Source organism: Dermacentor silvarum, chromosome 8 (assembly GCF_013339745.2).
Source record: "Dermacentor silvarum isolate Dsil-2018 chromosome 8, BIME_Dsil_1.4, whole genome shotgun sequence".
In the NCBI taxonomy this organism is placed as follows: domain Eukaryota; kingdom Metazoa; phylum Arthropoda; class Arachnida; order Ixodida; family Ixodidae; genus Dermacentor; species Dermacentor silvarum.
The window spans coordinates 126,074,641-126,087,295 of record NC_051161.1 but is presented as its reverse complement, the minus strand read 5'-3'; the positions used below and the strand labels follow the sequence as shown (position 1 = coordinate 126,087,295).

The window sequence follows — 12,655 nt, the reverse complement described above, 5'->3', positions numbered from 1 at the left end:
CCCTGTCGTCGGAGCAGTCGCCGAGACCGAGAGCGTTTCCGGTCTCGCGTTTCCGGTATCAAACACAGCGTCGCGACGTGCCGCACGAAGTTTTTGCGTCGTTTGGACCGCGTTGTTTCGTGTAAAAATGTCAAGAAAAGACAGTTTAAGCGTTGCATTGATGCCCTCACCTTTGCTGGCTTACGTGGAATCAAGCAGCGACAGCTCCGAGAGTGACGACGACTTCAACCGTACTTGTGAGCAGAAATTTGCCCAGCTGTTCGACATGCCTAACAGAATACCGAAGGCTACAGGCTACGTGAAGAACGTTGTGCGGATGTACTCCGAGAAAGAGGTAGGACGTTACAGCGAAGTACCGTGTTTCATGTACACTGAATATGCTTTCTTCGTCAGTTTCGCAGGAACTTTCGGCTTCCTAGGAAATCCTGCTACGCCCTAATTGAGCGTAGCATTGGGTTCTCGACTTCATGTGCAGCATTGCACCAGAGGAGATCTACTTTTCAAGCTACAAGGAAGCTGTTGCAAGAGAACTTGAAAAGGTAAGTTTACTTTTTTGGTGCATGCATTGGAAACAAACGCAAGAGATGATGGATTCCATTGTACACATACTGAGCACCTGCATCAAGATCATATGAAAACAAGAACGTGTTGAGGGCAATATGGCTGGTTGAAATGAGCGGTACAGGTACTAGTTGCGGATTTAATCATTTTCCCAGGGTCGTTGCTTTTGGCTCGCATATTTGTGAGTAATATTGTGTGTTACCATTCAATTAATTTAATGGCTTGGAAAGCAGAAAAACATTAGTCTGTTTATTGCACATTTTATGTTGCCTTTGTCATTCACTGTTCTTTCATGTTTTGTATACGACTAGCACTTGCAATGGTCTGCATGCATCACTGAGCAAATGTGGGTACTTCATTGGTAAACATGCCTTTCCTCAGGTTGCTGGATTTCCCAACGTGCTTGGGTGTATTGACGGAACATACATTCCAATCAGGTGCCCGAACAACAAACTCGGATCAACGTACACAAACCGACATGACCAAGTTTCAATCACCATGCAAGGCATATGCGACAGCAATGGGAGATTTGAAGACGTTTTTACAGGCACTCCCAGCAAGATCCACGATGCCAGAGTCCTTAGGCTGTCAACAGTGAACGAGGATCTGCGAACAATCTGCCAAATCAACCAGTACCACATTCTCGGAGATGCTGCCTATCCAATACGGGAACACCTTCTTACACCATACAAAGATTTTGGTGGCATGACAGATGCGCAGATTGTGTACAACCACCGTCACTCTTCGACGCGTGTCGTGATCGAGAACGCATTCGGCCGCCTCAAACAGAGGTTCCACCAACTGCGGTACATTGAATTCCAAACTGTGGACAAGATAACGCAATTCATCATTGCTTGCTGTACACTGCACAACATTTGCCTTGACGTCGGGGATTTAAATGTTAACGACATCCTAACTGATGACGACCTGCAGGACAGACAAAAAGAGATCGCTCAGCATCGCATTCTCCGAGAGGAAGAATGCAACGAAGCAAGCCAGTCCATACCGAGACAGAGAGAGTCAGCCCTGCGGCGCCTTGGTGAACTGAAGCGGAGCAACCTGGCACAGCGTTTATAAGTTTGCTCATTCTGTCATGATGGTGTAAGAAAAGTGTGCAAGATGCATTTCTCTTATTTATGAACAAGGCATAAGACACAGTGCTTTTAAAGTTTTATTGACGCAAGCAGTTGTTGCGTTTATGGTTCTGAAATGAACTGCATGTCCTTTTTGCAATGAAAAAAAAAAAACGCTACTCGCGTAAAAAATGTCCAGCTGCTTTGGAGTTTAAATAAATATGCAATTATGTTGTAAACATTGTTTACGGTGTGCCTCGCTGTGTGCTCAATCTCCTTTCCTTCTCAATCTTCCGCAGTGCGTCCATGTAATCTGCATGTGCTTGGAGGATTTCTTGATGTCGCTGTGCACGTGCTTCCTCGCGCTTTCTTTCTCTTTCTTCTTTTGGAGCTTCGCGCTGTTCGTTTATTTTGTGCATCTCATCAAAAAACATCTTCATATGCTTCATACGGTCAGTACTTGGCCGTTGATTTCTTGGGCGCGCAACTCTTCCTTTGGGTGTAGTACCATCACAATGAAGCCTACCATTTTCCACTTGCTCTGGTAGTGCTGTGTTGATGAAGCCCTTGCTATTGTCATCCAGGTTTGATGATACTGATGACACGAGGTTTGGGTCCTCCGCAGTGGCATGTGCAGCAGAAGGTACCCTCTTGTATGTCACTTTCTTTACTCCCCGAAGAACCTCTGGTTCTAGGCTGTCATCTATAGCTCGAATCGCTGCAAACTCTTCCTCAAACACCACATTGCAGCGTGAATGGCCAGACGTGTGATTGTTGCGATCTTCATTGCGTTTGGGTTTCACAATGGTCTTAAACGAGTCTCGCACTGAATACCAGTTCGCACAACATTGCGTAAAGCAAACATATCACGGCCAATTTGCTCAAAACATTTCCCTCTTGCATTTAAACTTCTTCATTGGCCCCACAGATGGCGCATACTTGGCATAATAATCAAGAAGCAGCTTTGTCTCTCCATCACTCCAGGTAGCTGTAAATAAGATGGGAAACGTTTCAGATAAAGTGACAGACAACTGCGAGTCAGTTGTTAAGGTACCATTGTATAAAACAAGGTTTGTTGCACAAAAAGCCAAATGTACAGTAAAATTTGTTAAATGAACTGAATAGGTGTAGGGCACTGCTACAATATTCTGTAAGATGCACCTCCAGACTTCCTTGAACAGAGAAAAGTTACCAAAGACACCATTACACAATGCTGCTCTCAATGAATACGAACAGCGCAGTCACTGTTGCGTTACCTCCTTGAACAAGGATACATTGGAGGCTTTAAGCATTGAGGTGGTAATGGAACGAATACAAAGTAACATTAAAGAGCAACACTTCAGGCTAAAGTGAAGATGAATGTAGTGGTTTGTGGCGCAAGGGCCACGTATGGTCAGTCTTTAGACTTGAGACTAAAGTGTTGTCTGCTAGAGTATGTGCGTTGGTTGATAGATGAAGAATGCAGTGTAAAATTTTCCTAAAGGAATTATACATCTGGAGATGGTGTCAGCATGTCAGGGTGACTAGACTGTGTTCAAAGTGTTTTAACACATTACAGCAGTTTTTTAAAGTAAGTGTTCTGAAGACTAACTGAGGTTTCAACAGTGCTAATAAAACAAGGACACGAAGAAATAAATAGCACAGACAAGCGCTGACTGCCAACTGGAAGTTTATTTGAAGTTCTTCAGCCATTTATACCTTTTCCGGCAAAGGCACGAGTACACTAGTCACATAAACATCTGCAAAATCCACATCATAGTATGTCATGCAAAAAAAGTATTTCTTTCTCCAAGAAAGCGAGATTATGTCGAGCTTTTTTGCATGCCAGATTATGATGTTTCGGATTTTGCCGTTGTTTATGTGACTGGTGTGCGCATGCCTATGCTGGAAAAAGTATAACTGGCTGAAGAATTTGAAATAAACTTCCAGTTGGCAGTCAGCACTTGTCTGTGGTACTTGTTTCTTGGTGTCCTTGTTTTATTCACGCTGTTCAAACCCCAGTTCTAGATATGAACCAACTAGCTCTCATCAAGACTTTACTGAAGTAGTTATTGTAACGAGCTGAAAATGTTTACATACCATTTACAGAAGAGCAACCACGAGATTGTCGATGTTGCTCTATTGCTGGATCTCCTGACAGGTCATCAGTTGCTGCACTGCCTGTGAAAAAAACAAAAAGGCACACCTTTTATACGAGGCTACTTAATCTCTATACAAATTCAAATAAATGAGCAGATCGAGCAGTGAGCTTAATGTACGCAATTTTTACCGAAACTAATTTCACATAATAGAACTGATAATTTGGTTAGTTGGTAAAATATGCCAGTAACCATTAATATCTACTGAAGCAGCATGATGTTATGTGCAAGACGAGCAGTAGACATAGGCATCATATTTTCACAACAGTTAGGGGAAAGGAGAAGCTAGTTGTGCAGTGTGAATAGATATGACTTTCACGGGCATTAAAACATCCATGACGAAGCACTGTGTAATGAACAATGTGCACCAATGTGTTCGGTGTGCAAGCCTAGACAGCTGTAAGTGAGCAACCCCAATTTTTCCATGTCAACTAGTTCAAACAGCTGTGTCTATGCAAACCGTGCTGAATTACTGACACATTGTCGTTACATAATAATGTAGTTCAATGGGTATCATATATGCTGTGCCAGATTTTCAACTTCAAATGACTGTAAAATTGAAACAGTGTCAGTGTTAAGAAACAATAGTAAAATGACGTGTGAAAATCCTTAATATCTAGGATGGTTATGGATGGATCGTGGCCCTTTGCTTTTCATTATAGCTAAACTGTAAGCACACTACAACATGACACTGCACTGCAGTGTTTCACATTTCAGATGCGATAGAGTCAAACAGTAGAAATGCGAAAATGCACGAATGGAAGTGCATGCCCACAGTCTGAAAATATGGGTACACAATTGCTATAATAACAGACGGTACAGAACATACAGAAGGTAAACCTAGCAAAAGAAATGATTACACATGTCAAAGTGAAAAGCTGAACGCTCCTTCTAAATGCATTTATTTTACAAAGATAGCCATTCTCACATATGAACACAACTTTCAGCATCCCAGGCAAATGCCTTGTAGAATAAAAGTGCACTGCAACATCTAGACAAGTGAGAGGCAGCTTCAGGCTTCCACAAGTGGCAACTTTAGCTATGTGCCAAGACAAAAATATTCAAAGCGCTTTCGAGACATGACATCCCAACACCTCCACTTTCAGGCAATATTCATGGCTGTTGCTTTGCATAAATTCTTACATACCAGTAGCAGGAGTGCTACAGCCTGACTGCAGCAATGGTAAAATATACAAGCTTTTCACCATGCTTGGAGAATTCATGTCTACAGCCGTTTTTTTTTTTCACGGAACAACGACCTATGCACTGCAAGCGCACACGCCAGATAAAAGCAGCAGTTGGCGAGCATCGTCAGACCAGTTAGCAAAAACATGCCAGCGCTACATCGTTTGCGTCAGTACTCAGGGGATAGCTACGACGCTGGCTACTTCAACCGGCCCACTGCGTCGCCACAAATAAACTGTTTACGCTAAATGGTTTCAATAAACAGTGTTTCAATAAAGATTGTTTGTCAACACTAGTGTTAGGCTTACACGCGTACGCGACTTCAACAGTATCTCTCGTTACGCAATCAACGGAAAAGGGCTCGCGATTAATGGCATGCACGTTAAAAACCTCACGTGGTCACAATACCGAGTCTAACACCTACGTGATCCTGCATAATCATATCGTGGCTCTGTGAAATTAAGCCCCAGAATTTCATTATTTTCAACTAATGACAGCGGCACGAAATTCCGGCAACAAAGCAAAGGTCAATACAACGGCAAAGTTCTGAAATACAACCACTTTACAGCAGTTCAAGTATTCACACAGATGTTTAGTGTAGTAGTTAACAAAAACTTACCGCCCGCAAGCATTGTCAGAAAAAGAACCTGCGCAGGTTGTTGGCGACGGTGCTCTGGATTCCACCGTCGCACCCAAGCCGGTCGCGGTCGCACCAAACGGTCGTATCCGCTCGTCCGCCATTTTGCTTGGAAGCATCAGGGGCGTTGGCTTGGCTTCGACAAGCGCTTCAACTCGAAACTGGATTTTTGCTGTAGCCACGTGACTTCGCATTGCATTTCCTCCTCTGAGTGCGAGTCCCACGTTCGACTTGCACGCTTGTCCTCTGCCTCCGAGTTCAAGACACGCCGGCTCTGCCCGACTCTGATTCGGAGGATGGAGGCGACCAGTCGAAGATAGCATAAGAGAGCACAGCTGCGCCGGCGAGTACTAGCGTGGCTACAACGGCGCGACGGGGGACAAGGCTCGACCCCCTAAAAAAAAACATGTTAAAACTACGATCTCATGAGGCACACCGTAATGAGGGGCTCCGAATTAATTTTCACAACCTGTGGTTCTTTCACGTGGTCTTAATGTACGGTGCACGAGCGTTCTTGCGTTCTTTTAGAGTAAAAACGATTCTAGAGTAAAAAATACACATCGGATTAATCCACTGATTTGGGAGAAATAACGGAATGTGGGCCAATTATGCGACGCTTTTCTGACAACTGTTTTCAATTGGTGCACAGAGTCCACGTGATCAGCTCTTTGACTGACCTCTTGGCCTGCGGTGATTCACCTGGAGTATCTATCGCAAGCGTTTTCGCGACTTTTCAGTTGTTTTCAATTTCGCCAAAGGCAACGAAGAATATCTTTCCCCGTCGGCAATCACTGCAGGAAGCCTTATGACCCACACTTCTTTAAGATGAGCCATTGTATATAGGGCAACACTTGTTAAAGAATGGAATTGGCAATTTACAATTGCTTTCGACGCAGCGGCTTTGCAAAATATAGAATGCCATATTACGAAATTTTCGCTTTATAGTCCGTGCGGCGGCAAGCCGCGTGTACATGAATGTGACATTAGAGTACCATTTTTTTTTCAACGCACCAAGGTGCTATACTACTGAACACCGTTTGCACGTGGTGCACCATCCATCGATGGGCAGTGTCCGAAGCAAGCTGAAACCTGTTTCCGGAGGGTGAGTTTCGGCAACGCCAGCACCTTTTCGCCTTTTCTCTTCTATTCGATGCAATGCGCCGAGGTCTACGCGCGCAGTGCAAGACGAAATCACCCTTCTCGATCTACCTTCGTCTGGCGTATGAATGCGTTTCGCCTCCCAATGCGCATGTGCGCCTTGGGAGACATGCGATTCCGAAGTGCCGAACTGCGTGAAAACGCGACTATGGCTGGCGCTACTTGTAAAATGATTGACAACCTTAAAACTGAATAAGGGTGTACATCGGCTTATAACTCACACTCTTAAACCCCTTTAGGTGTGTAAGGGTGTCGGTTACAACATACATTAACAGCCTTATTCACTTTCAAGGGTGTAAATTATTTTCCAGTGTACTAGCAGAAGCGTCGCGCTCTGTTCAGCCTTCGCCTAGTGGAGCTGGCGAGAGTTTTCTCGCGCGAAATCTTGCTCGCACCAGCAGCTTCGGAGTGTAGCTGTAAACAAGCAAGTTTTCTGCCGCTTCCAAACCGATCGCAATTAGGAGGGGGTCCAAGCGACTTACGCCGGCCGGATGACGACGGAGCGCTGCGACATCGCGCGCGACATCATCATCGAGCGTTGTTGCTCCATCTTGGCGGCCCGGTTCTCGGCTCTGGACTCTCAAGCTGTAAAGTGACAAAGAACGGCAAGAAAAGGTATAACACTACGTCGTTTCCCAACCGGAGTGCGAAAAAAATGAAAGAAATGTAATACAATCAAACATGGCAGCTACGCACCACGAATAACGTTTCCGTGAAACGACGAAGACCAGGTAATCGGAATGTATCGAGATGAAAGAACGGAACGATTCAAGCATGTACGATTAGTAGGTGTGCCCTTTGGCAACCAGTTATCCACACCTTTCACGCATTTCACATTTCAAACAGTACTTCGGCGTTACGCTAGCGTTGGCATAAGTTCCTCTACACATTTCAACCGAATGCGGCTGGGAGATATAGGCATGAAACACATTGACGCGTTAAGAAGTATGGCCCATTCGAGACTGGAAAAAAAAAAAGGAAACTCGGGAAAGGCGAAAAGAAAAACGCACCAGTGCTGGGCTAAGTTTAGTCAGGGTTACCGCAGCAACTGGAGAAGAAACATTACGTATAGCTGAAAAACAGAATTTCACTGACCATCTTTCTTAAAGGCCCAATCACACGGGCGCGTCACGCATCTGCGAGGCCATATGACGGCATAATTTTGAGCGCTCGCGACTGAAATGGACGCTTGTGCGCAGACATCACATCACCGGCATGTAAACTTCCGGCAAGGGTTTTCAACCGGGGTAATTGTGCTGAGACGCCCGGAGTCATCGCCGAATACATGTCGCACAAATGCGACGAACGCGATCAATAATGAAACGCTGGTCGCCGGCGTTGAAGCTCGGCCTGCACTTTGACCGGCGAAGCACAATCACCGTAACAATAAGCACGCGGTGAGGTGCTTGCGGGGCGAGGCGGCGAAAAGTGTAATGCCCACCGCTGCCCTAACAGGTAAGCGCTCAGCTGATTATCTAATGCAGGTGTCATACGGGGCACTTGCAATCACGATCGAGCCCAGTCGGGATATCAGATTTCTCGATCGCCTCTTTCGCACAAGTTAAGGTTTCCTAAACCCAAACACGAACTTTTCCCTCGAAGGTCACGTAACAGAGCTGTGCTACGCGCAGTGAAGCGCTCACTTGTGCGCGTACCGTGTGGCTGCTCGCCCTTATCTAAGGACACACACGCGTACCTACACGGACACGTAAACTCACGTATAGGCTTAGCGAGGCGCGTATCCCGTGCGCCGTGCGGTCAGGCCTTAACACCTTTTTGAAGAGGTCTTCTTTGGTGATTTCAGGTTGATTTAGGTTTCGGGGGATTTCGTACCGTGCTGTCACCTTCCGACCTCTGTTGCCAAAATAACGCAACTTGAGCCTTTTAGTGCGCATATGATTAAGAAAAAGGCGTCAGAATGAAGCCTGGGGCGAAAATGATGCATCAAGTTAGCGCACAGCTCTGTACGGAACAGTATAATGCGCAATTAGCGCAAAAACACCGAAATGAAACGCAGATGCTCGTTCACACAGGGCGCGCCTATAACTAGGCCCGGTAGTTTGGCTTTACTGAACTTTTTTTTTTAATATGGGGCCGATCTTGACTGTAGTGCAGTCTAAAGAGTAAACCATACGGTACATTATTGCGTCCAAGAAGGCTTTGTCTTTCTTCAGCCGCTGTTTTAATGCGATAGCGGTAAGGGCCCCATGTCGCAGAAAATCCGGCGTCGGTGTCGGCGTCGGCACCCGCGTAAGCATCGGCGTCCGTGGCGGGGAAATTTATCCCGAACCACCCTGACCACACAGGCCCTACGCGTGGCGTAACCTACAGACATGATAGCGTAGGATTGTAATTTGAGTGTACGAGAAAACAATTTTGTTACGAGGAAACTCAAACACAAACCCCTTTTCCAGCATTTCTACCATAACAACGTCGCGCTCGGGTAGGTTACTCGCGAAAACCCCATCCAGATGGTGATGGCCTCCTCGGCAGCGTAAAACGGTAGCGGCGCGTAGAGGCGAATAAAAAAAAGAAAGCTGCAGAAGCCTGACAAGCATTCAGGGATCTTTGAATGGAATCGCGTTCCACTCTTAAAGGCGCAGCTTAAGCGAACTCCTCTGTGTGTGTGTGTGTGTGTGTGCGTGTGCGTGTGCGTGTGCGTGTGCGTGTGTGTGTGTGTGTGTGTTGGCTGAGATAATCCGCGATGCCTTAATCCGCTACAACGAAATAAAAATATTTTCTGCGCACCCGTGTGCTTAATCAAACGCTGCCGGATCAACACCGTGGATCACGAGACTTCATAGTATATAGCTAATTTTATACCCACAAATTTAAAGGGCTTTAGAAGAGGGAAAGTAAAGTTGGCGGTGTAGGCTAATACAACTTATGCAAATGAAGCCGCAGTGACCACTGTGGCCTACAGTCGTCATCCACGCCGATGTCTTCTTGCATTAGGAATACCTAGTTGAATTCTACGTAGGCCTAAATGAGTCGCCCCGGCCAGCAGCGGTGTCTTTACGCTAATAAATGTGCTCGACAGATTCAGTGGCGATGATCAGATAAAAAAAAAATTATGGGGTTTTACGTGCCAAAACCAGTTCTGATTATGAGGCACGCCGTAGTGGGGGACTCCGGAAATTTGGACCACCTGGGGTTCTTTTACGTGCACCTAAATCTAAGTACACGGGTGTTTTCGCATTTCGGATGATCAGATAAAATTGCCAGTGATAATTTAACTATATCGCCATCGAATCTCATGAAGCACAGGCAGGAGGCTAGGGGAGTAGACAGGAGGGTACGTTTGCCTTGTGGAAACACGTTCCAGAATCGCAGTAATTCTTCTCTATAGAACATTTGCAAAGACCGGGAAATATTGTGAGAAGGTGTCAAAACGCCCAACGATGAAAAGTCCTGTCTATGACGCTGATGGGAGAATGCAGCTTCCTTTCACTTATTTGTAGCCTGTAATAAATGGGGAATCGGCGTTATGAAGAAAAAAAATCTTCCAGGGAAAAAATTATTGTTGGGATCTCTGAACTAAAGCAATCATACCTATGCGAACGGCGTCCTACTGTTGTGCGTCGCCTTTACACGACAACGAAACTTAAGTATTTACCTTGCCTGAATTACTCATCACTTATTGCGTACGTATTGATGTACAAAGTGTTCAAATTAGCACAGTCACAATAATGAGGGTACTGGACTTTTGACACACGCCGACATACCAGGTGTTCTAATTTATTTTGGGAACATATACTATTTTCAAAAGTCACCTCTGGCGAATGTCAGAATTCAGGTTATTGAGCTAGATTTCTCGATGAGTCAGTTGCTCTCGAAAAGCATTACTTGCACAATGAATCTAAATGCACGAGACTAGATAACAATTTCACTAATTACGTTTCTAATTGTTTTACGGCGCAGATTAAATGTAATTTCAACCGTTAAGCTTGCTGACATATCCACTTGGGCTGAATTACGAGGATGGCACTGGCTTCGAGAAAGGCTTGCGGTGAAACTGCACTGTTGTTCAACTTGATTTCTCACAAGGCGCCATTTCATGCACTGGATCACTCAATAGCTGGAGGGGCAATGTACTCCACCGCAAAAATTGGGAATGAATTTCTCGAGACTGGGGCCATTCTCAATATTCGTTGCAAGTGGATTCGCCTTGCACACTTACCAGCTACAATGCGTAAACTGCAATATGTACCGCAAAGTGTGTTACAAATTCAACTAGTTTAAGTTTACTGATTAATGAATTATTTCAATTTCTCGAGCAAGTGATACCCGCTTGTACGATTATTCCAGCTCAATGACTGGAATTGTGGTTTCTGGGCCAAGCGATTCTTAAATCTGTATGTTCTAAAAATAACCACCCGGTTTGATGTTCAGGTAAGTTTAATGACTGACTGACTGACCCCAATAAAGTTAAATGCGTCACGAAAAGATATAGCTATTTCTACACACTATTTCTTGAACACACTAAACATGAATGAGTAATAAATTTTAATTTCCCGTATTTATGCTCTGGATATCAGACGTCGCCAAGGAGGACTTCGGATTATTTCTCAACCCTGAGGCGTACGATATCCTTGTCTTCCGCTTTTATTCCTACCCAGTAAACAATGCAATAATGCGCAATGGGAATTATTTCTACGTTATCTCAGGCACGTTGAACGAATCAAGCAGATGGTTCGAGTTAACAAGGGAATTTTCTAGAAAGGCTTAGCAAAAGCCGGAAATATAGAAAGCAAAAAAAAAAAGAAAACGGGGCGGGCTGTTTTTGAAGTGTCGTTTTCTAAACGATCCATCGCGCTTCCAAAGCCATGCTTCCGAAATGCCTACAGCTACGTCTTCGCTCCAGACACCGGAAAACGTACATGTCAGCGCTACAACGTCGGGCTGCTGGCAACGTACGGACTCGGCAAAACATCGACACTCACGGCTTGTCGGGTAGAACGAGGAGCTGCGTCAGGGTGGCTGGTAGCGGGTGCTTCTCCCGAGGTACTGACGCCGCCTCTCACGCAGGACGCCGGGTGATTCTTGCGGTGGCCGTCGGATTTCTCGAGAATATGTCTGCCGCGGAACGCGTTCGTTCTTCTTGACTCGCGCGCACGGGCCTGCACGGTCCTGCACGAGCTGATGCCAGCAACTTCTTTCTTTAAGCATACCTGCTGTGATTTTTGTTCTTCACTTTCGCATTTGACGACAGTCGTATAAACTTAAATGTTGGAAGCCGATTGAGCCTTTTGTTCAAGTCGATGAAAGACGATGTTAGCGGTGAGAATAGGGTGTATAAATCGCACAATTTATTGAGAGAGCCACGCCGTAAACTAAAGGTTGAAACGACTTGCAACGTGTCTGCTATCAACAACAACAACAACAACAACAACAACAACAACAACAACAAACAACAACAACAACAATAATAATAATAATAATAATATAATAATAATCAATCAATGAATCATTTATTTGTCCTGCCCAGGAATAACCATGAGGTCTAAGTGCTGGCGCACGTATACATAGAAATAGAAACACAGCAGGGGAATATCAGTAAAAAAAAAGAAAGAATAAAAATAACAAGCTTGAAAAGAAAAGTGTACATACATACGATATATACCAATTTCTGAACAGAACTTATGACGAATTATTAGCATAAATACAATGTGATTCCATAACGCAATAGTTTGATTACTTGTCAAGCATGCCTTATGCCACTGGTTTCGTTATTTTCCGGAGGCAGAATAAAGGATTGTAGAGTAAAAATCATCCGGTGTCCAAATGAATAAATGTATTAACAAATAAATAAATAATAACACAGCGATATCTCAAAAGCGCGAAAGGACTCGATATCAAATATAGGAACAGCGTGGATTGTGTTATTGAGCGGCAAATGCAGC

General features: G+C 44.7%; 1 protein-coding gene across 1 annotated transcript in view; it reads right to left on the bottom strand.

The window, feature by feature from the left end:
- LOC119462393 (uncharacterized) overlaps window positions 1–11,834 on the bottom strand; it is a 59,565-nt gene extending 47,731 nt beyond the window's left edge. The window contains exons 1-2 of the mRNA XM_037723737.2: window positions 11,696–11,834; window positions 7,235–7,337 (exon numbers count right to left, since the gene is read on the bottom strand). Of these exons, the coding sequence (XP_037579665.2) occupies window positions 7,235–7,302 (68 nt within the window). The 5' untranslated portion in view covers window positions 7,303–7,337; window positions 11,696–11,834. The remainder of the gene's footprint in view (window positions 1–7,234; window positions 7,338–11,695) is intronic.
- Window positions 11,835–12,655: the final 821 nt, after the last annotated feature.